Source organism: Hipposideros armiger, unplaced genomic scaffold (assembly GCF_001890085.2).
Source record: "Hipposideros armiger isolate ML-2016 unplaced genomic scaffold, ASM189008v1 scaffold_349, whole genome shotgun sequence".
In the NCBI taxonomy this organism is placed as follows: Eukaryota; Metazoa; Chordata; class Mammalia; order Chiroptera; family Hipposideridae; genus Hipposideros; species Hipposideros armiger.
In genome coordinates this window covers 359551-381461 of record NW_017731699.1, presented here as the reverse complement: position 1 = coordinate 381461, position 21911 = coordinate 359551, and the positions used below count along the sequence as shown (strand labels likewise).

General features: G+C 45.3%; 1 protein-coding gene across 1 annotated transcript in view; it reads left to right on the top strand.

Annotated features, from left to right (window-relative positions):
* The window catches only part of PTGFRN (prostaglandin F2 receptor inhibitor), an 83467-nt gene extending 62317 nt beyond the window's left edge, over nucleotides 1-21150 (top strand). Inside the window, exons 6-9 of the mRNA XM_019661453.1 lie at nucleotides 1561-1980; nucleotides 11830-11937; nucleotides 16245-16550; nucleotides 17646-21150. Of these exons, the coding sequence (XP_019516998.1) occupies nucleotides 1561-1980; nucleotides 11830-11937; nucleotides 16245-16550; nucleotides 17646-17812 (1001 nt within the window). The 3' untranslated portion in view covers nucleotides 17813-21150. The remainder of the gene's footprint in view (nucleotides 1-1560; nucleotides 1981-11829; nucleotides 11938-16244; nucleotides 16551-17645) is intronic.
* Nucleotides 21151-21911: the final 761 nt, after the last annotated feature.

Below are 21911 nucleotides of genomic sequence, written 5' to 3'. Positions count from 1 at the left end.
TCTAGGGTAAGAACAAATCTTCTATCTGTAAAATTGCATAACTTACAAATTTAACTTTATCATCATAGGTATGAATGTATAGAAAAAAAAACAGTGTACCTAGGGTTCGATACTATCTGCAGTTTCAGGCATCCACTGGGAGTCTTGGAATGTATCTGTTTGGATAAGGAGGGCAGTACTGTATAGCCTAAGTATTTGATTTATTTCTGCTTGAGGTCTCCAGTTTCTCTCCTCCCATGCCCTCTCGTACCTCCTCTAATCACTTCTGCCCCCGCTGCTCATGATAGTAAGATTGCTAGTGATCAACTTATTGCAAAATTCAATTCAATCATTAGTTGTCTTACTTGACTCAGCAGGATTTAACACAGGTGCTCGGGTCCTTATTTCAGATGATGTCCATCCAGTGAGGCCATCTCTGGCCACTAAAATTGGGACCTGCCCCCCTGAAGTCCATACCTTTTTTCTTCTTTCCCTGATTTATTTTCTCTTAAACATTTATCGCCCACTAACCAATCCGCATATTTTACTTCTTTATTCATCTTTCTCCACTAGCATATAAAGGAAAGGATTTCTGTATGTTTTGTTGTGACATTCCCAGTGCCTAGAATGTGGGAGGCTTTCAATTAGTACTAGTTTCATTAATGAATGGGTGGCCAAACTCATAGAATCAAGAATGGGTGCCTCAGTGGAACCCCAGGAATCAGTGATTTTGGAGAGACACTGTAACATACATATTCTGCTGATGAACCATGGTAGAACAACTATTCCCAAAAAATTTCATTTTATAACTAGACAGATTGTAGACCTAATCATCCCATTGGAAAATAAAAAGAATGTTTTTCATTCATTTATTCATCCATTCAGCAAATATTGAAGTACCTTCCAAGTGTCTGGCATTGAGCTATATTCCAATAGTGGTGACTCCTAATATGTATACACTTGGGGATTATTTTTTTGACAGACAAGCAGGGAGTAACACACTTAAGCCTAAAGTTAGTGTAGACGTGGACATTTGCTCAAAATGTTAAAACAACACCTCTGTGGAAATGACTAGATCTACAAGTGTGTGCTCCCAACACTTCAGTAAAAATCTGTTCTGTGATGGTACCATCATGGGATTAAACAGAGAGAACCCATTTCTGGCTTGCTCTGCTCTTCCAAGCAGGCTGGTTAAGCTAAGAGTACTTCCCCTGAACTGAGCAGAACCTCGGGGGGAGGAGAGGAGAGGTAAACAACATCACCTGGAGCCGGTTTTGCCCAGTTCACCAAGAGTGAGCTCCCCCTCACATCCGGGACGCACCAGGAGCTTCCCAAATTCTCGCCCTGGGTGAACCTTCTCAAGGACCTGAAAATCCTTAAAACCAAATTTGCACCCATCAATTCCCTTTTCCCTCACACCCATTCAGTCACCTCAGACTGCTCTGCTTCCTCCAGGGTGATGTTCGGTTGAGTTTCCAGTTGTGCCATTTGCAAATAAATGCCTATTTTCTTGACCTCGCACTTGCAGAGACGTGTCCATTTTAACAGATGTGTTGGAAATCACCTGTTTTCTCATTGCAGATTCCGTGCTTGTGGTGAAGGCGAGGCAGCCAAAGCCTTTCTTTGCTGCAGGAAATACATTTGAGATGACTTGCAAAGTGTCTTCCAAGAATATTAAGTCACCGCGGTACTCTGTTCTCATCACGGCTGAGAAGCCTGTCGGGGACCTCTCCAGTCCCAACGAAACCAAGTACATCATCTCCCTGGACCAGGATTCTGTGGTGAAGCTGGAGAACTGGACAGATGCCTCACGGGTGGATGGTGTTGTGTTAGAGAAAGTGCAGGAGGATGAGTTCCGCTATCGAATGTACCAGACTCAGGTGTCGGATGCAGGGCTGTACCGTTGCATGGTGACAGCTTGGTCTCCTGTCAGGGGCAGCCTGTGGCGAGAAGCAGCAACCAGCCTCTCCAATCCTATTGAGATAGACTTCCAAACCTCAGGTGAGCAGGGGACACTGTGGGATCATAGATTCAGCTAGAAGGGATCCTAGGGTTCTTTAGATCCAATGTCTTCATTTTTTTAAAACAGGTTTGTTGAGATGATTCGTATGCCATGCAATTTACCCATTTAAAGTGTATAACCCAGTGGCTTTCAGTATATTCACAAAGTTATATAACCATCGCCACAATCAATTGTGAAACGTTACACCCTAGAGCAACCCCACACCGCTTAGCTGCCAGCCTTTAATTCTACCCCCCGACCTCTGGCAACCTCCTATCCCCCAGCCACCACTCTCTATAAACTTGCCTATTCTGGACATTTCACACACGCAGAATTTACTATGTGGTCTTTGTGTCTGGCTTCTTTCACTTAAGCATAATGTTTCCACGGGTCATCCATGTTGTATACAAGCATGTGTCGGCACTTTATTCCTTTCTAGGGCTGAGTAATATTCCATTGTGGACACACCACATTTTGTGTATCCATTTGTCAGCTTGTGGCCATTGACTGATTCCAGTTTTTTTACTATTGTGAAATAATGCTGCTATGAACGTTTCCATACAAATTTTTGTGGGAATATACTACCCTTGTTTTGATACATATACATATATATATATATATTTTTTTTTTTTTAAGATTTTTGTTGGGGAATTTGGGAAGGGAACATTGTGTTTTCCCAGGACCCATCTGCTCCAAGTCAAGTTGTTGTCCTTCAATCTTAGTTGTGGAGAGTGCAGCTTAGCTCCAGGTCCAGTCACTGCTTTCAATTTAGTTGGGGGATGGGGGTGGCGGCGGGGGTGGCATAGTCCATCATCCCATGCGGGAGTTGAACTGGCAACCTTGTTGCACACTGAGCCATCCGGCCACCCGTCGGCAGTTCGCGGCTGCTCAGCTCAAGGTGCCATGTTCAATCTTAGTTGTGAGGGGTGCATCCCGTGCAGGAGTTGAACTGGCAACCTTTGTTAAGAGCACGTGCTCTCACCAGCTCAGCGCAGCTTGGATTCCCACTGGCCCATGTGGGAATCGAACCAGCAACCCTGTTGCTCAGAGCTCATATTCTAACCAACTGAGCCACTCGGCTGGCCCTGACCTTTATTTTTTTAAATAGGTAAATATCTATTTCAGAGTCTTTAGGGAACATGATGGAGTATGAATAAAGAGGGGATGGAACTGAGCTTTCAGAGAGGTTAAATAACTTTCCAAAAGTGGAAGATTCAGACCGAAGACCCCAATCATATCCAGCCCTGTTGCCATCACTCTTACAGGTCCCGAGGATTGAAGGTCATGGGCTATATCTGTTGATCAAAGCAGTATTTCTATACAGGGGCTGAGTATCCCAACCTTATGCCTGACCTTGCTTTTGGACTGGAAAGAGATTTCCCATCAGTCGAGTGGCCAGAGGTGCAGTGGGATGAATGAATTTATCTGCCAGCCTGATTGTTATGAGTAGTTACTAGGGCTGTTCATCTATGGGAAGGTTAATTAAAACAAGGGCATTTTTATGTTGATTCCGAATCGATTTTATCTTTGAGAAGTAAAATGTTCTTATGCTATAAGGTGGAAAGGTACACTTTTTTTTAATGACATAGATACATATTCTCAAATAGAAATATTCTTATTCATTGGTGTAATTCATTAAGCTTTTCTGACAAATTTTGTGTGTGTGTGTGTGTGGGGGGGTGTTTGTGTGTTTCAGCAGGTAGACAATTTAAAAGTCATTGAGCCCCAATCTTATTTAGAATATCAAGGTAAAGGATCATCATTTGTGAGTTTAAAACTGAGTGTTTTCACTAAATCTGCCCTGGATTCCAGTTAGAAATTCCCGAATGCATACATTCATACTCATCTGTAAAAATTCAGGTATTAATTGAATTAGCATAATGAATGCAAGGTATTTGTTGAATTAAATTATTACCATTTATATTAAGGTAAATGAGACCTTAATAAAGTTTGTTTTTTATTTAATACTATTTTGTATAATTATAACCTTTAATAGTATTTAGTGAAATAATCTTCAGACATCTTTTAATTTTAACCTTTAGCTTAATAAAGAGATATTGACTTAACTCTTTAGATTTGGAAGGAGCAGCAAAAGCAGTTCTCTTTTATTGTATATCTGCTTGTTTGGTTTTTAATAAAGGCTCTTTTGAGATATAGTTAACATACTATAAAATTCATCCATGCAAAGTGTAATAGTCAGTGGTTTTTAGTATGTTTATAGAGTTGAACCATCCCCACTGTATAATTCCAGAATTTATTAATCACTCTAAAAAGAAACTATGTACCTATTAGTAGTCACCCCCATTCCCCCACCTCCAGCCCCTGGCAACCACTAATCTACTTTCTATCCATGAATTGAATCATATTGTATGTGGAATTTTGTGATTGGCTTCTTGCATAAACCATAATGTTTTCAAGGTCCATCCATGTTATAGCACGCAGCAGTACTTCATTCCTTTTTATGACTGAATAATATTCCATTGTATGGATATATCACATTTTGTTTATCCATTCATCCATTGATTGGCATTTAGGCTGTTTTCATCTTTTGGCTGTTATGAATAATGCTGACATAAACATTAGTATACAAGTTTTGTGTGGACATAAGTTTTCATTTCTCGCCTAGGAGTGATGCTGGGTCATATGGTGACTTTGTTTAACTCCTTGAGGAATTGCCAAACTATTTTCCAAAGCAGCTACATCATTTTACATTCCCACCAGCCATGTATGAGAATTCTAATTTCTCCACATTCTCACTAACCCTGTTACTCTCCATCTTTTTTATTGTAGCCAACCTAGTGGTGTGAAGTATTGGGTTGTTGGAAAAGTCATGACGTATTTTTTTCTGTTTTTCATTGCAAAAATGTGTCATGACTTTTCCAACAACCCAATAGTATTTCATTGTGGTTTTCTTGCATTTCCCTAATTACTGCTAATGTTGAACATCTTTTAATGTAGTTGTTGGGCGTATATATATCTTCTCTGGAGAAATATCTATTCAAGTCATTTGCCCATTTTTAAATTGAGTCATTTTTTTATCACTGACTAGTAGAATTTTTCATAGAGTTTGGATGCAACTGTTTTTTTTTTAAGATTTTTATTGGGGAATTGGGGGAAGGGGAACAGACAAGTTGCTGTCCTTTTGTTCTTCAGTCTAGTTGTGGAGGCCATTGCTTCACTGGCCCAAGTTGGCACCATTATTGCACTCTTCCTGGGTGAGGCAGATCAGTCGCTGGCTTCTGGACGGTCGCTCACGGTGGCTGCTGGCCGCTCATGCTGGCTGCTGGCTACACACGGTAGCCCATGGCAACCCACTGNACGGTGGCTGCTGGCCGCTCATGCTGGCTGCTGGCTACACACGGTAGCCCATGGCAACCCACTGCCACAGGGGCTGCAGCCTACGCCGTTGCCGGTGACTGACGGCAGCCCAGCTCCAGGTTGAGCTGTTGTTCATCATCTTAGCTGTAGAGGGCAGTGTCACTGGCCCTCATATGAGGGATCCGAACCGGGGTCCTCTGGCATCCCAAGCCAGCTCTTAACCACCGCGCCACTCGGCCGGCCCCTGGATGCAACTTTCTTAACAGATATATAATTTGAAAACATCTTCAACTCTGTGGGTAGTCTTTTTACTTTTTTTTTTTTAATCTTCTTTTTTTAAAATTGGGAAGTTGGGGAAGGGGAACAGTGTTGAGGTATTGGGGAGGGGGACCAGCCAAGTTGTTGTTCTTCAATCTGTGTTGTGGAGGTCGCCAGTCGCCATCTGGCTTCCCATCAGCAGCTCGTGGCCTCTAAGCTCAAGGGCTGTGTTCAACCTTAGTTGTGGGTGGACGTAGCCACCATCCCATGCGGGAGTCAAACCAGCAGCCTTGTTGTTAAGAGCTCATGTTCTATCCACTGAGCCATCCTGGTGGCGGCTCAGCTCAAGGTGCCGAGTTCAGTCTTAGTTGCGGGTGGGCATAGCCACCATCTCATGCGGGAGTCGAACCAGCAGCCTTGTTAAGAGCACACTATCCACTGAGCCATCTGGGCAGCAGCTCAGCTCAAGGTGCCGAGTTCAGTCTTAGTTGCGGGCGGGCGTAGCAGTCTTGTTGTTAGGAGCACGTGCTCTCACCACTGAACCATCCTGCCACCCGTTGGCAGCTCAGTGGCAGCTCAGCTCAGGTGCAGTGTCACTGGCCCATGTGGAAATCAAACTGGTTGCCCTGTTGCTCAGAGCTCGTGCTGTTAAGCTAACTCTTAACCGACTGAGCCACTCGGCTAGCCCCGTTTTACTTTCTTAATGATGTTCTTTGAAGCACCCAACTTTTTAACTTTGATGAAGTCTAATTTATTTTTTCTTTTTGTTGCTTGTGTCTTTGGTATCATATCTAAGAAACCATTGCTTAACCTAAGGTTGTAAAGATTTATGCTTAGGTTTGCTTCCAAGAGTTTTATAGTTTTATCTCTTATATTTTGGGCTATGATCTATTTTGAGTTAATTTTTGTGTGTGGTATGAGAAAGGGATTCAGTTGTATTCTTTTGCATGTGAATACCCAGCTGTCCTATCATCATTTGGTGAAAAGTCTGTTCTTTTCCTCATTGACTTGTCTTGGCACACTTGTCAAAAGTTATTTAACCGTAAAGGTAAGGGTTTATTTCTGGACTCGGGGTTCTATCTCATTGATCTATATGTCTGTTCTTATACCAGTACCACATTGTTTGATTACTGTAGCTTTGTAGTAAGTTTTGAGATTAAGAAGTTTGAGCCTTCCAACTTTGTTCTTTTTCAAGATTGTTTTAATTATTCTGGGCCCCTTGCATTTCCATATGAATTTTAGGTTCAACCCATAAATTTCGGTAAAAAAGACAGCTGGAATTTTGATAGGGATTGTGTTGAATCTGTAGATCAATTTGGAGAGTATTGCCATTTAACAGCATTGTCTTCCAATCTATGAACATGGGATGTCTTTTCATTTATTTGGGTCTTTAAGTTTTGTCAGTGGTGTTTTGTAGTTTTCAGTGTACAGTTCTCTAAGTTCTTTCATTAAATTTATCCTAAATATTTTATTCTTTTTAATGCTATTATAAATGCAGTTGCTTTCTTAATTTCCTTTTCCGTTTGTTCATTGCAAGTGCATAGAAACACAACTGATTTCTGTGTATTGATTTTGTACCCTGCAACCTACCTGAATTTATTAGTTCTAATACCGTGTTTTCCTGAAAATAAGACCTAATCGGAAAATAAGCCCTAGCATGATTTTCAGAGTGCTTGTAATATAAGCCCTACCCCAAAATAAGCCCCAGTTAAGATCGTCAGCCAGACATGACTATTTGAATAAATGTAGATTTTTATACATGAATAAATGAATGAAATGCATCTTTTGGAGCAAAAACTAATAAAAGACCCGGTCTTATTTTCGGGGAAACACGATAGTTCTTTGGTTGATTCCTTAGAATTTTTAAAATACAAGATTATGTCATGTGCAAATAAAGATAGTTTTACTTCTTCCTTTTCAAACTGAATACCTTCTATTTCTTTTTCTTGCCTAATTTTCTTGGCTAGAACCCCTGGGACAATGTTGAATAGCAGTAGCACTTGTTCCTGATCTTAGGGGGAACGTGTTTGGTCATTCACATTAAGTGTTGTGGTAGTGGTGGGTTTTCCATAGAGGCCATTTATCGAGTTGAGGAAGTGTCTTTTCATTCCTAGTTTGTTGAGTGCTTTTATCATGAAGAGGTATTGGGTGTTTTCAAATGTTTTTTCTGTATCTGTTAAGATTTAAATGGTGATGTTTTTTTTCTCTTTTAAATATCCATTTTACTGTCTGTAGGAGTTGATTCCATGTTGTTTTACATTTCTTATTTGTTGTTTCTTTAAAACTGTTATGAGGAAGTGGGGAGACATAAAATCTTTTGTATTTCTAAGTGAGGAATGGAGATTGAATTGATTTCTCAATTCTTTAAGTCTCAGCATGACAGAAAAAGCTACCTTAGCTTCCAGGTTGAATAGACTGTCTAAGGCTTTTATGTTATTTAATCCCTGGAGTTGTCATGGCCAGTTCACAGTTTAAGAGAAGCTGCCATCAAATCCAGCAACCAGCAAATGCCAGAGCCCTGAATAGCTCCCAGCAAATACTGACTTGATACCGAAGAGCCATCACTTCCTAGCAAGCAGCAGCTCGCTGTCAGGCACATCTACCAGCGAGGCCCTGCCCGGTGTCTCTGTGCCCTGGTCCTGGGGCACTTGGCTCTTGGTGTGAGGACTGTGTTTCCCAACGGGCTCTAATGAATCACGACTTTCACCATCAAGGGGAAAATATGGTCTAAATGTGATGATGTTAAAGGTTTGGGTCTTTTAAAAGAATAATAATAAAGGTGTTCTCCTTAATAGAGAAAATGTGAAAAATATAGTGAAATAGAAAGAAGGACAAGAGAATCACCTATATAACCTGTTCACTCGTGGTGTTTCTCTTAGAATTTTTCTCTTGTATGTTGTCTTTATGACTTTGAGGTCAGGCTGTGCATACAATTTTATGACCTGCTCCCCCCGCCTGCCCCCTTTAACGTTATAAGATAAGCATTTTCCAGGTTTCAACATATTCCGGGTAAATATCAACTTAAATGACTATACATACTAGAATTGGTTACCCGTCACCCTATTGATGGACATGCAGGTGGTCTGTAGTTTTCACTTTCCCACAAATACTGCTGTTAGCAGCCTTTGTTTAGGGGCTGGGGTTGGAACATGGCTTGTGTCAGTGTATGTATTTCAAAGCCAAGTGTTCCGTGTACTCTCTGCAGACTAGGAATCTGGGGACATCTAGTGACTCTGGTTGTTCACTTAAATTCTCTGTGCCGTAGTCTGTCACCTCTGAAGTTAACCAGACAGATCCCCTCACCAAAACAGCATGACCACAGAAATGGACCATGAGAAAAATATTTCTCGGCCTGGGATAATGACCCCCATTAACAGTGAGTGGTTGGTTTCGTTAGACGGAAATCCACGCTGTGAGCAGTTCACAGTGAAAGCCTTCCCCTGGTCCTTGTTTGCATGGTGAGCCGTAGCGCAAATGCTCTCGTTCCCACAGCCACAGCCACTGGGGGAAATGAGAACTATACCTTGTGACCCAGAAGGCATTTGAGGTTTTCTTTGGAAATATAAAGGAAAGAAAGTGAAATTTGTCCAAATTACCTAAGTCTCTGTTTGCTGGTTTAAATTAAGTAAATAAAACCTAAATCCATTATGAGAATCTCTTTATGGTTTACCATTTTATATTCTCTCAGAAGGGGCCTGGACACTTTAAGAAAACCCCTTAGTGTAGCTCTATTTTATTACCATGAAATTTCTAGTCAGAGGAAAAAAAAAGGTGGCCCCATTGCTGACCATGGGCGCTCCCAACCTATACAGATGGCCATATCTGGCATGAAGTTGTCCCCGCAGTCGTTACCACAAAGCCAGCTTGGAGCACCTGGATGAATCCTTTGCCACCTCCCTGCTATAAGCAGAGCAAACCCAGGGCGGTAAGAACATGAGGGGACCATGACTGAGAGCCGAGTGAACTGAAGGGCATGACGTCCAGCAGTAGCTAAAGTTACCTTGTCCTCTTTGCTTTCATCCCTTTCCCCATTTCCAGGTGCTGTCCTTTATGTGCTTGATCCCCTAGAGTTAAGACCCCACCTGCTGCTCTCTAGCTAATCGGAACTCTCAGCAGAACCCGCCCAGGGCAGCCTGACCTCTCTATGTTCCGTATTCTACCAGTGCCCCTTTCCTTCCTCCCAGCAAAACACAGATTCCTCATGTGCTTGGTGTTAGGAAAGCAATCTGATGAGTTCATCTTACTACTGATGCTGAAATGAAAATACAGCCTTTGCAATTCTTTGTCTCATTGGGTTATACGACCTTGTACTCCCTTTCTCATGGTCATTTCTTTTAGATGTTTTTATTTTTTTTCAAAAGTACTTTTTTGGGCCAGCCGAGTGGCTCAGTTGGCGAAGAGCTCGCTGAAGAGTGTGAGCTCCCGGCCCGAGCTGAGCTGCCAACAGGTGGCAGGATGGCTCAGCTAAAAAAAATAAAAAGTACTTTTTTTCTTTCTGGTAATCTGATTTAAAAGGTGTGGTACCACTTGTATTCTTAGCTTTGAATGAGTTTCAGAATCAGTGTTCAGGGCCATCTATCTTTGCTTCCCAGGAAACCCAAAGAAAACCCCTAGCGTTGGTATTCTGGAAACTTCTTTAGATTTGCCTGTTCCTAGATATTAGGAATGGAGATAAGATACTGTATTTCCCCATGTATAAGACGCACCCTTTTCCAAAAAATTTGGGGTCTAAAAACTGGGCGCGTCTTATACAGTGGTTGTAGATTTTTTTTTCTTGCATTTTCCACTTTTTCGTGCTTGTTGTCTTTGCGCTCATTGTTTCGCACTTGTTACCTGTATATTATGGTAGGTTACGTTTTGCCACGTTCTGCCCAGAAATGGCTCAGAAAAGATTTTCGTACAGTGCTGAATTCAAGTTAAAAGTGATCCAGTTTGCAAAAGTGAATGGAAATCGTGCTGCTGAACGTAAGTTTGGTCCTCCTCCAACTGAGAAAACAATCCGAGACTGGCTATGGGAAGAAGAAACTACTGAAAATGCCACGGCCGAAGAAGGCCATGAGAGGCAATATATGAAGACAGTGATTCGTCATCAGACACAGAGGAGGACAAGCTAATGGTTGGGAGTTTTGACAGTGATGAGGAGTTGTATGAATTTTATGATGAATAAAACTTGAGTTCAATAACTTTATGTAACACATTATTTTTCAAATTTCAGGCCCCAAAATTAAGGTGTGTCTTATATATGGGAGCATCTTATACATGGGGAAATACAGTAAATGTTGGGCTCTTTAGGATCCGGTTGGCTTAGAGCCATGTCACTCTGTCACCTACAAGTGAGCCATAAAGGGGTTAAAAAAACAAATGCACTAACTGGCCCCTCTCTCTGCCTAAGAAGGGGGCAGGAGCCACAGGTAATTCTCTTACTGTGTTCAGCCTTTACACTTCATATTTTGTTGCTCATATGTGGGCTTATTACCTTACAACTCAGAAGCTTAGAGGGGGCACTGCCTGCAGTGAGAGATGGTACTCTGAGGGAGGGAGTTAGCATGGTTTGGGCAGAAACGTCTCTTGCTTTGGAAGAAGGAAAAGCAGTCTTTTTTAAAAGTGAACTGGATATCAAGAGAGTGTCCTTGGAAAGATGTGCCAGACAAATCCTGTCTGGGTAGTTTTTAAAAGGAGTATCCGTGTCACCTCAGTGTCCCCAGCAGATCGGAGCTGTGCCTGTAGTGGTCCCATGACAGTTGGTGGAAATGTCATCACTGTTGGCATGTCTGTCCCCTTACTGGATTTCCACCGCTCTCAGGGCCCCTGTCCCCAGCGTGCAGCACAATGCGGCTGCCGCTCCACCAAGACCCGGTGTCCCTGACTCAGCCCTAATCCTTCTGATCTCCAAGCCATCTGGCCTGGATGGAAATAAACCACACAGAACCAGAAACAACCCAGGCTGTACCTGAGTGGGAGGTGGGGATGGCCCGCAAATGAAACTATGGCTGTCATCAGAGAAGAGGTGAAACGAAAAGCCGTAAGCAAAGGAATTCTTTCGGAAGAGTTCTGTTTTGGTTGTAATCTTCCAGTGAAGCTCATTGGGATGTGCCTAGGCTTGAGTCTCTCTCAGTAGAAAAACAGCAACCTTGGCACACCCATTTTGTGAGTTTCTAGCCCAATTCCAAGGAAACGGAGGCCCATTTAGATAGCTGTCTGTTAGAGCATCAAGGATGGAATTGAAACAGAAGTGTGAAAGACGCTAATGAGGCGGCATCACTTTCTTCTAGGTCCTGTATTTAACGCCTCCGTGTATTCGGACACGCCATCCGTCATCCGGGGAGATCTGATCAAATTGTTTTGTATCATCACTGTCGAAGGAGCAACATTGGACCCAGGTGCGTCCCTCCACCCTTTCTCCCTCCCCATGTGGCGTTTTGTAAGTGTGTCTTGCGTCATCCCACTATGTTACACTGACATGGAGGTCAGGGATTGGATTGTCTGTTTATCCCCAAACTGCTCAGCTCAGGACTTCGTTCTCTGAAGACGTTTAATAAATACTGTTGAATGGATGAATCTGTCAGTTAGATGATTTTGGAAACACCTGCAGACATTTAATCTGAGTTGTCAAGATGATCAGTGGGCCACTTCCAGGGCTGATTCAAGCTGGTTTGAAATCCGCTGGCAGAGGGCACTTACACAAACCTAGGTGGTACAGGAATTGTCGGTGCTATACTTTTATATGACTAGCAGCACAGTCGGCTTGTTTACACCAGCCTCGCCACAGACACGAGAGGAATGCACTCACCACGTCATCACCAGGCAGTAGGAGTTTTCAGCTCCATTATAATCTTATGTGACCGCCTTCATAAATGTGGTTTGTCGTTGACCACAACGTCACTACGTGGCCCGTGACGACTATGCCTGAGGTGCAGAGGATTGAGAATGCAAAGTAGGATCCGGAAGTGAAAACGAAGGTAAAAGTAGACAAAGACTGCCAGGGAAAGGGAGGGAAATCTTTTTAAAAGTTGGTATCATATAATACCATTTTTACCCTTGAAGTTCATTTATGGGATATACAAAAAATAAATCATTTAAATGCTCTTTCGCAGTAAATTAATGGGTCACCAATTGTGCCCTTGATATAAAAAGTCTTCCCCTCCAGAGTAATTGCCAAAGCTGCAGGTAGCCCTGAATCTCGCAGGTCACACTTCTCCAGAACTTTGCACTGTTGGACTGTGTGGGTGGAAGATTCTGAATAATTAAACACAATTTGTGGTTTAGTTTTTCCTCACGCATCCTATGGGCTGTGATGGAATTCTCTTTTGGAAAGGACGTGTTGTGTCAGTGGGCCAAGTGCCAAGGTGCTCCTATGCCAAGGTGGGCGGAGGGACGGGGCAGAGGGTGGCCTTTCCAGGCGCCATCTTGGGTCAGGTTCTCTGGAAGCAAAGCCTGAGACAAGTGTGTGAGTGATTAATTGAAGATGTGCTCTCTGGAAAACCTTGAGGGAGCAGGGGAATCGAGATAGAGCAGAGAAAGAAGCCAGGCAAAGGTGAATTCGAAACAAGCCTACCTCCCCACGGGGAGCTCTGGGGCACGGGTCGTACCACAGAATATGACCTCCTTGACGTGAGGGACTGGGCTTTTATCCCCCCCAGTCATTGTCCATAGTCTGCATGACTGGAGAATAAGGGTATTTCTTCACTTCCAGGAGGTGGCTTCTGTCAGCTAAGGCCAGTCCTCTGGAGCACAGCCAGGTGTGAGAGCACACAGCGGCTGGGGGCTCAGCACACCAGCAGGTCAGGATGGGGCACCAAGAGCCCCCTCCTGTTAGCAGCACCTACTGGGTTGTTGGAAAAGTCATGACGTATTTTGTCTGTTTTTCAAAGGTCATTTATTTATATAAAGAACAAAGATCAATAAATGATATATTACCCGTTTTGTTCGATAACCTTTTGCCATCTTTCAGTGAGCTTCATAATTCCTCGTTTGTAGAAGGACCTGTCTTTAGTTGTGAAAAACTGAACAAGGTGCTGATTTACAGCCTCATCTGAATTGAACGTTATACCACGCAAGGAGTTTTGAAGAGAGCGAAACAAGTGCAAGTCTGACGGCGCAAGGCCAGGGGAGTATGGTGGGTGTGGCAACACATCCCATCCAAGCTCCAGTAATTTTTGACGGGTGATCAAACTTCTGTATGGTCTCGCGTTGTCGTGATGGAACACAACTCCATTACCATTAACAAGCTCTGGACATTTCTGGATGATGGATTCGTTCAAACTGTCCAATTGCCAACAGTACACATTCGAATTGATTGGTTCCTTGGTAGGAGCTCGAAAAAAACGACACCTTTAAAATCCCACCACACTGAGAGCATAACCTTCCTCTGATGAATGTCAGCTTTCAATGTCATTTGAGGCAAATCATCACGTCAGGACCAAGACTGTTTGTGTAACACATTGTTGTAACCAGTTTACTTCTCATCACCAGTTATCAGTCGCTTCAAAAAAGGATCGTTTTCCTCACATTTAGTGAGTATATTGTAGATGTTTATACACGCCGTCAAATGAACTTCTTTGAGTTCAGGCGGATATCAAGCTTGCTTATGTATCCCAGATTCTTCAGGTGATCGTGATCGCTTGAATGATGGATGGTTAATGTTTCTGCCATCTCTCGTGTTGTGTAACGTGGGTTTGACTCGATCAATGCCTTTATTTTGTCGTCATCAACCTCGGTGGGCCTCCCTGACCAAGGAGCGTCGTTGAGATCAAATCACCAGCACAGAATTTCATGAATCGTTGACGTTCTTGTAGAGCCTTGTCACCGTAAACTTTATGCAACTTTTCACAAGCTTGACGCGTGTTCTTCCCTTTATGGAAGTAAAACAGTAAAATATGGCAAAAATGCACAGTTTGGTCTTCCATCTTCCACTTGTTGTAAAATCTCCAAAACTCAACCAAATCGCTCAATTTTTTTTAAGAATGAAGCTAGAACTGTCAGCTGTCAAATGACATAGCAATAACATTGGTATGAATGACTAGTACTTCCGAAAATGAACTAGCGCCATCTGTCGCAAACATGCGTCATGACTTTTCCGACAACCCAATATTTGTAGAGAGTTGTGTGTTCAGCTGTGGAGATGAGGATGTTGTCTGTGGCAACCATCTTTTATTGAGCACTGACTATGGTCCGGGTGCTGTTCTAAGCATTCTAGAAAGATAACTAACTTAACTATGGTGGTGTCGTTATTTTCATCTTACAGATGAGGAAACGAAGTCACAGTGAATTTAAGGGACTCCCCCAGGTCACACAGCTAACAAGTGCTGGTGTTGGGAGTCAAGTCTGGGTAGCCTGGCCCTGTAGCCTGGCCACCACACTGTAAGGACTGGGGTTAGAGCCTGGGTACAACTAACGAGGGTATGGTGTGACCTTTTGCTTTTGGAAGCACCTGCTGTGACCTCAGTGACAGCGGCCCTGAGCTAGAGTTTTTGTACACGACAGTGATTTTTGGGTGCCTGTTCTGCTCAGGCACCAGGAGGGTGTGACGATGTTGACAGCACTCCCTCTGCCCCGCAGGGAGTTGGTCTTCCTGGCAAAACATGACCTATACACTGGAAACAATCCAATTTTATGCCCAAGTGCCACACTGGGTCAATACGACGAAAAGGAAGGTATTTTGAGCGTCAGAGGAGAGAGCTGTCACCCTGTAGGTAGAGCTGAGATTCGCAATGGCCTTTGATATTTTTAGAGTCAAGTTGAAAAGGAATTGTCATTTGGATAATTTTGTAGAAATACTTGCAAGCATCCAAATGCTATTTAGCTACCTTATGATGTGCTTTTTGAGGTTATTAACAGTCTAGTTTTACTAAATGAGTAAGCATTACTGTGTTTAACAAAAATGGTGTCATTTAACATTTGCGTAGAAAGCCTTGTCAAGCGAATTGAAGATAAAACTGTGGCTTTACAGTCCTCTCTTGCCTGCTGTATGAATCTCAGACCTGACACAGCTAATATCAGCCAGTAACAGTTAAAAGAAGGGGTCAGGAGCTCATGATGTACACTCTGTTTTCACATTCTTTGAGAATTACCACTTGTGCCAAAGTCTCCTCTCTCTTATGCCCATATTAATTTATTTGAGGCTGTTAGAACCTTAATTTTGCAGAGTACTTTACGACTCAGCAGCGTTACTCTCTGGGACTGTTAAACTGTGTTCAATTTTCTCAGCTTGACATTTTTTTCCTCTTGTTCTGAACTTAAGCACTTCTGTGGGGTGGGGAGGGGACCTCAGCGAACACTGAAATCTAAACTGTTTACAACTCTACATTTTGTACGAGTCACTTGACGTACCGTTTGCTCCTTAGGACTTTTCATGTCATGTCCAAGGACCCCGCTTTTTTTGGGAGACAGGGAGTTTTACATCCTGCGTCCTCCCTAGGAGGTTAGTTGGGGTCTGACACTTCCTCCTGTGCTCCTTAGGCTGGGTGGGAGCAGTGGCATGGTTAAGAGGGTGGGCTCCGGAGCTGGACTCCATGGGTTAAGCCTCCCGCTCTGCTAGCTCCTGGCTGTGTGACCTCGAACAATGTATTTGGTGCCGCCCAGGCAAGTAGAGCAGTGCTGGCCCATAGTCGGGTGACATGTGTGTGAGCCGTCCGTGGAATTCCTGCCCATGGCACTGACCCCAGGGTTTTGGTTTGGTAACCCACAGATGACATGGCCTTCGATGTGTCCTGGTTTGCGGTGCACTCCTTCGGTCTAGACAAGGCCCCCGTCCTCCTGTCTTCCCTGGACCGGAAGGGGATTGTGACCACGGCCCAAAGGGACTGGAAGAGCAACCTCAGCCTGGAGCGTGTGAGCGTGCTGGAGTTCTTGCTGCAAGTGCATGGCTCTGAGGACCAGGACTTTGGCAATTACTACTGCTCCGTGATCCCCTGGGTGAAGTCAGCAACAGGTTCCTGGCAGAAGGAGGCAGAGATCTACTCCAAGCCCATGTTTATAACTGTGAAGATGGATGGTAAGAATGACACACACACAAAGAATCCTCTCGGGGCTTGGGGAATGTCTTCTGTCTGTGCTGTGCTGTAGCAGACAGGATCCAGGGTGCCCCCATGTGAGGAACGTGCCACACTGCCAGCACAGCCCGCTTTCTCTCTAGACCTGGCTGGAGCCTGGATCGGACATCTGAGCACAAGCAGCCCTTGCTGTTTTCCCGGCTTTGGTGTCATGTGCTGGAGGCACCACTGGGACATGATTTTTAAGACTTAGTGGGAAGAGGTTTGATGCTTTCTGTACAAACCCACTGTGCTGTGTCTTAGGCTTGGCACGGATTCCGCCAGGCAGAGGCAGAGAATAGTCGAGAGAGCTGGTTCAGGTCTCCAGACGAGGCTGTGAATGGGTCCCCGCCACTCTCGCCCAAATGTTGGTTTTGCTTCTTGAAATGGGAGTCACTCCTGGAAAATTCAGCCATATTAAATCTCAGGCACCTCCCAAGGAGTGATGGTCCTTCTGCAAGGGGGTGACTTGGGATTTGGGGTGTGGGATCTAAACAGTGCATCCCTGACACTCAGTATTCACATTGTAGAAGTCCCTTGCTTGAAGTGACTCCCTGTGAAGACCCAGACTTACCAAACAAGTGAGAGCCTGATTATTCACTTTGCTAGATCATTTACTATAGTGTTACTTAAAATAGCTCCCCTAGTACACTTCAGTTAGTTGATGCATAGAATTGATTTGCATACGGTTTTTTTAAAGGAGACATCTGTTGTGGAATGTGTGGTGCCCTTATACTGACTTTTAAAAGCCAGTCTCTTGCCAAAACCCTAAAAAGCAAATTGACATTCAAAGCCATCGGATAAAATTCTCTCCCCCCTGTCCACCCGCATCCTAGAACTGGGTGGGGAGACATTTGCTCATTTTTTTGGACAGAGAGGGCTGAGCTGCTCCTGTCTCAAGCGCGGTGGTGGGTGCACGATGAATGAGATCTGCGCTTTGGGGGAGACCTCGCCCGGGCAGGGAGGGGAGGCGGTGGGCTTCCCTGAGGCCACCTCCCTGGCATCACTAACCCGGCTTCCCTTTGCTCTCTCCACCCCCCACCCCCCAACCCCACCAGTGCTAAATGCCTTCAAGTACCCGCTGCTGATCGGCGTCGGCCTGTCCACTGTCGTCGGGCTCCTGTCCTGCCTCATCGGGTACTGCAGCTCCCACTGGTGTTGTAAGAAGGAGGTCCGGGAGACGAGGCGCGAGCGCCGCCGGCTCATGTCCATGGAGATGGACTAGACCGGTGCCCGGGATGGGCAGTGACAGGGGGACGTTCCAGGAGCGGTTTGGGCGAGAAGAGGACAGTGATACGTTAAAGCGAAGTGTGTTCCACGAAAAAACCCCGTCCTCTCTAATCTCAGGTGGGACTTGGCGCTCTCTTCTGCATGTCAAGTTCTGAGCGCGGACATGTTTACCAGCACACGGCTTTCCTTCCCACGGCACTTTTCTGAGAACCCATCGAGCGTGTGTTTTCCCCACGGCGGCTTTTTTAATGGTTAACCTCTGCCTAATTTTTTTCTCCTTCTGGTTTATAGATGTCTGACTTGTGTGTGTTTGTATCTTTTGTTTCGAGGGGTTGCGGTGAGGAAGGGGTGATGGCTTTCGGAGTTCTTTGTCTTGGGCGAGACGGTAACTGCCTGCCGGCGAGCCGGCTCCGGGGCAGGAGGCAGGTGTGCAGGGCGCTGCTGGGTGCTCCCCTCTCCTCCGGCTCAGAGACGAGGACGCAGCCCTGTGCCGAAGGCTCACTTGTGGCTTTTACAACCCTGCCCCACCCCTATTTTCAGGGGTTGAGACGACATTTGAAATCTAAACTTGCAGTATGTAACTTCTTCTTGAGCCCAAATGCGTATTTTTAGTTCGTGCTTCTCTGCCCCCTTTCCAGTCCTTTGCTTTATGTGCGAGTGCTGAAATGGCGGCCCTGGAATCTAGAATTTGGCTCTCCACCGAGCACCTTATCTTGCCACCTTAGCCTTAAGAATGAATATGAAGAAAAATACACAGCCACCTCTGTCCAGGGCAGTGAGAGGGTCTGCGAGGAAGAGGGGGTTGGGCACAAGGGAGGGAGCAGACACCCCGTTAGTGCTGAGGCCACTGTGCCCCGAGGGGACCCCGTGGAGCACAGAAGGCAGATCGGGGAAGTAGGTTTCGGCAGTTCATGCCGGGACGATCAGTGGTGCCAGGGGCATGTCAGGCGGAAGAAGCCGCCTCCGTTCCCCTCTCCTGCCCTTCGCAGGAGGCAAAGGCCTTGGCCACCACGGGGCTGCCAGGGGGACCCACAGGTACCCCACGTCCTTCACAGGCTGCCTGATCCCCGTAACGTGAAGGGGAATTGCAGCTTGCCAGACTGACTGACTTCACGGAATCAGAAATTGCCTAGAAGATCCAGGCATTTTCTCTGACCTTTTCAGTCCTTCGGATCGTTGTAAGCTCCCCGTGCAGCGGGTTAGTGAGAAAGGGTATACTTTTGTGGTACGTTTGCTTTCCTCTCAGGCACAGAAGGAAACCCGACCATTTATTACCCTGTGAGCAGCCTACAGAGTAGATCAGAGAGCAGTCCGTTTTGCCCGAGTGCTCACACCAGGAGTGGGACAAAGGGATCCTGAAGTGTCTCGCCCGGCACAGCGCTGGCCTTCTGGAAGCATCCCGGTGGGGTTTTCTGAGGCTTGCTCGCGAGTGACTCATGTCCCACGTTGCACCCCTCTGTGTTGCTGTCCCGGCCCTGACAGATCTGAAGGGGGAAAAAAAAGATGCGTTTGTTTTGAGCAATAAAATAATACAAAACGATGGCCATTCATGTGCGGCTCTTTGTCACAATGGGCCAGACCAGCCGTACCCCTCCCGGCTCACCATCTTCCTGCCCACGATTCGTTCTGCACTTATCGCTGATTCACCCCCAGGAGGCAGATTTCTGCTCGGTTTTTTCTTTTTTGTTTTGCCCACAGAGGCGACCACTCATGTGACAGACATGATTCTGCGCTAATGGTGGCAGCACAGACGCATCCCAAGCCTGGTGTCTGTGGTGGGAAGATGCGGGGTTGGGGGGAGGGCAGGTGTGTTCCTCAGAGTGTGAGTGACTAGAGGAAGAGGAGGAGGCCTCGAGCGCGCTAGACTTGGGTATTTTCTATTTGTCGTTTCCTAACTGTGCTGTTTCAGAGGCGGTGGTCCCAGGTGATTGATTGTACAAACTGGAATTCGAGCACACCTGTCAACAGGTGCTATGTTAGTAGCAGCCGGTGCCCTCGAGCCCTGGCAGTTATCACACTCACTAAAGGAAGATTTAGGATTGTTGCAGTGTGGGTAGACCCTTCTTGGCAGGAGGAAAGGGCACTTAGCTTGGGGCGTGACCAGGTGGCCCCAGGTGTCTGTGAAACCATGGATGGGGCACACCAGATGCTCGGTAGGAGTGAAGGTGACGTGTGCTCACACACTGTACCTTTTCCTTTCAAATTGCTGTTGCTGTTCAGGACTGGGGTTGCTAAGGCATTGACCCCAACCCCACCCCCTGGCCATGGGGCTGGCCCAACTGCAAGCCCTCTGGGGCTAGTTCAAAGAGGGGAGAATTTCCAGGGTTTTGTGCCAAGGCCCCCCATTCCTCCCGGGGACGTCAGTTTGCCTGGAATGCGTGTCCATTTAGAAGTGTGAGATGCACTCTGGTTGTACCAAATGGAGGCCTCCCAGAGTGCGTTTTGGAAGAGCTTCCTGCCAGAAGCACCGGGCTGGACGGAAGAAGGAGCTAGCCATGATTCACACGGATGAAATTGCACTTCTTAACAAAAAGAAACTTTATAAAATGTTTGGGTTTTCTCCTAATCCTAAAAGTCTCCCCAGAAAGAGCCTACGCTATGTTCAGGTAGGAGCCTCAACATTACTTTTAAATTGTTTACTTTATAATGTTTACATACACTTTCCACTTTAAAAAAAAAAGAAAAAGAAAAAATGCAAACTCTGACTTTTTGACCACTCTTCAGATTTTTCATGGGACAGTGGAACTCTGACTCGCCAACTGGATTTCCATCTTAATTTAGAAATTTATTTATTGGTGTCTTTCCTCCCCTCCAGTCCACATGGCGTTCCCTAAGGTCCTGGTGAAGGCCCCTCCTACCCAGACCCTTATCTGTTATCCCTGGTTGCTCTTGCTTCTTGCTTTGCAGGCTGTCTGCAGCCATGATTTTGTCACTGATATCTGTGAGCCAAAGACTGAGCCTTTTGGGCAGGAATAATAATAAGCAATACTACACAACTTGCTCCTTTCAGAAACACTTTTTTGTTAGCTTCACCGATGACAGCAGAGGAAGAAGGGAACTGGGGTTTGGGTACGTTCTCCTCCACTGTTTGACCAAATTCTCAGTGATAAATATTGTGTGCAGATCACTAGGAGAAAAAAGTTGACTTTTTTTTTTTTTTTAAGCGTGGCACATAAGGATCTGCCGACTTTTATGTAGACAAAGAAAGGGTCTCGTGTATTTTTGTCCATATCCAATGTTATATGAACTAATTGTATTGTTTTATACTGTGACCACAAATATTATGCAATGCACCATTTGTTTTTTATTTCATTAAAGGAAGTTTAATTTAAATTGGAGTTGTGTGAGGAACTTGATATGGGTATTACCCTTTCATCTCCCCTGCATGAGGGATTGTGGCTGAATTCCTGTTGCAGCTTTAGCACCTTCTGATCTCACGAGTCCTAGGAAAGCATTGTAGATTTTCACTAAAGATAAAAGAAAGAAATGGATTTAACAGGATCAATATTGAGATTCCCACCAAGTGGAAAAGTGAGGGCCAGACCTCATGGAAGGTCTCTGGGTGTTTCGATAAATTCTCATGACCTTCAGGTCTCCTGTCAGGAAAGAGAAGTTAGACGTTGTTCCTCTCTGCGGATGAGGAAACAAACACCAAAGTTCTGTGACCGTATTGTGACTGAACAGTGTGGTTTTTCTGACTCATAGCCCAGTCTGGAGCCAAACTAGTTCAAAAGGTGCTGGCCCAGGCCCCCGAGTTCAGGGACCTGGACAGAAGGGAGGGCAGGGCACCCCGACTCCCTGCTGGCCCCTGCAGCAGCCGCTCAGCCGTGGCTGGCCTCCCCCCGTCACCCGCTGCCATGTTCTCTCCTGTGTCCTGGTCCGTTTGTGTCCTGGGCAGGGACCACCTCACATTGTGAGGTCTGTGCCCTGATTACTAACCCTGCCCAGGGGTTGGCACCGCCCCAGTCTCGGTGAAGGCACTGGCGGTTTATCAGTGAGTTAGCGCTCTGCTGTTGGAAAGCGCATGTTGTCAGCGAACCCGGAGGGTCCTGCTCACGCCAGGAGGCTGACACAGTCAGAGCTGGGCTTTTGCA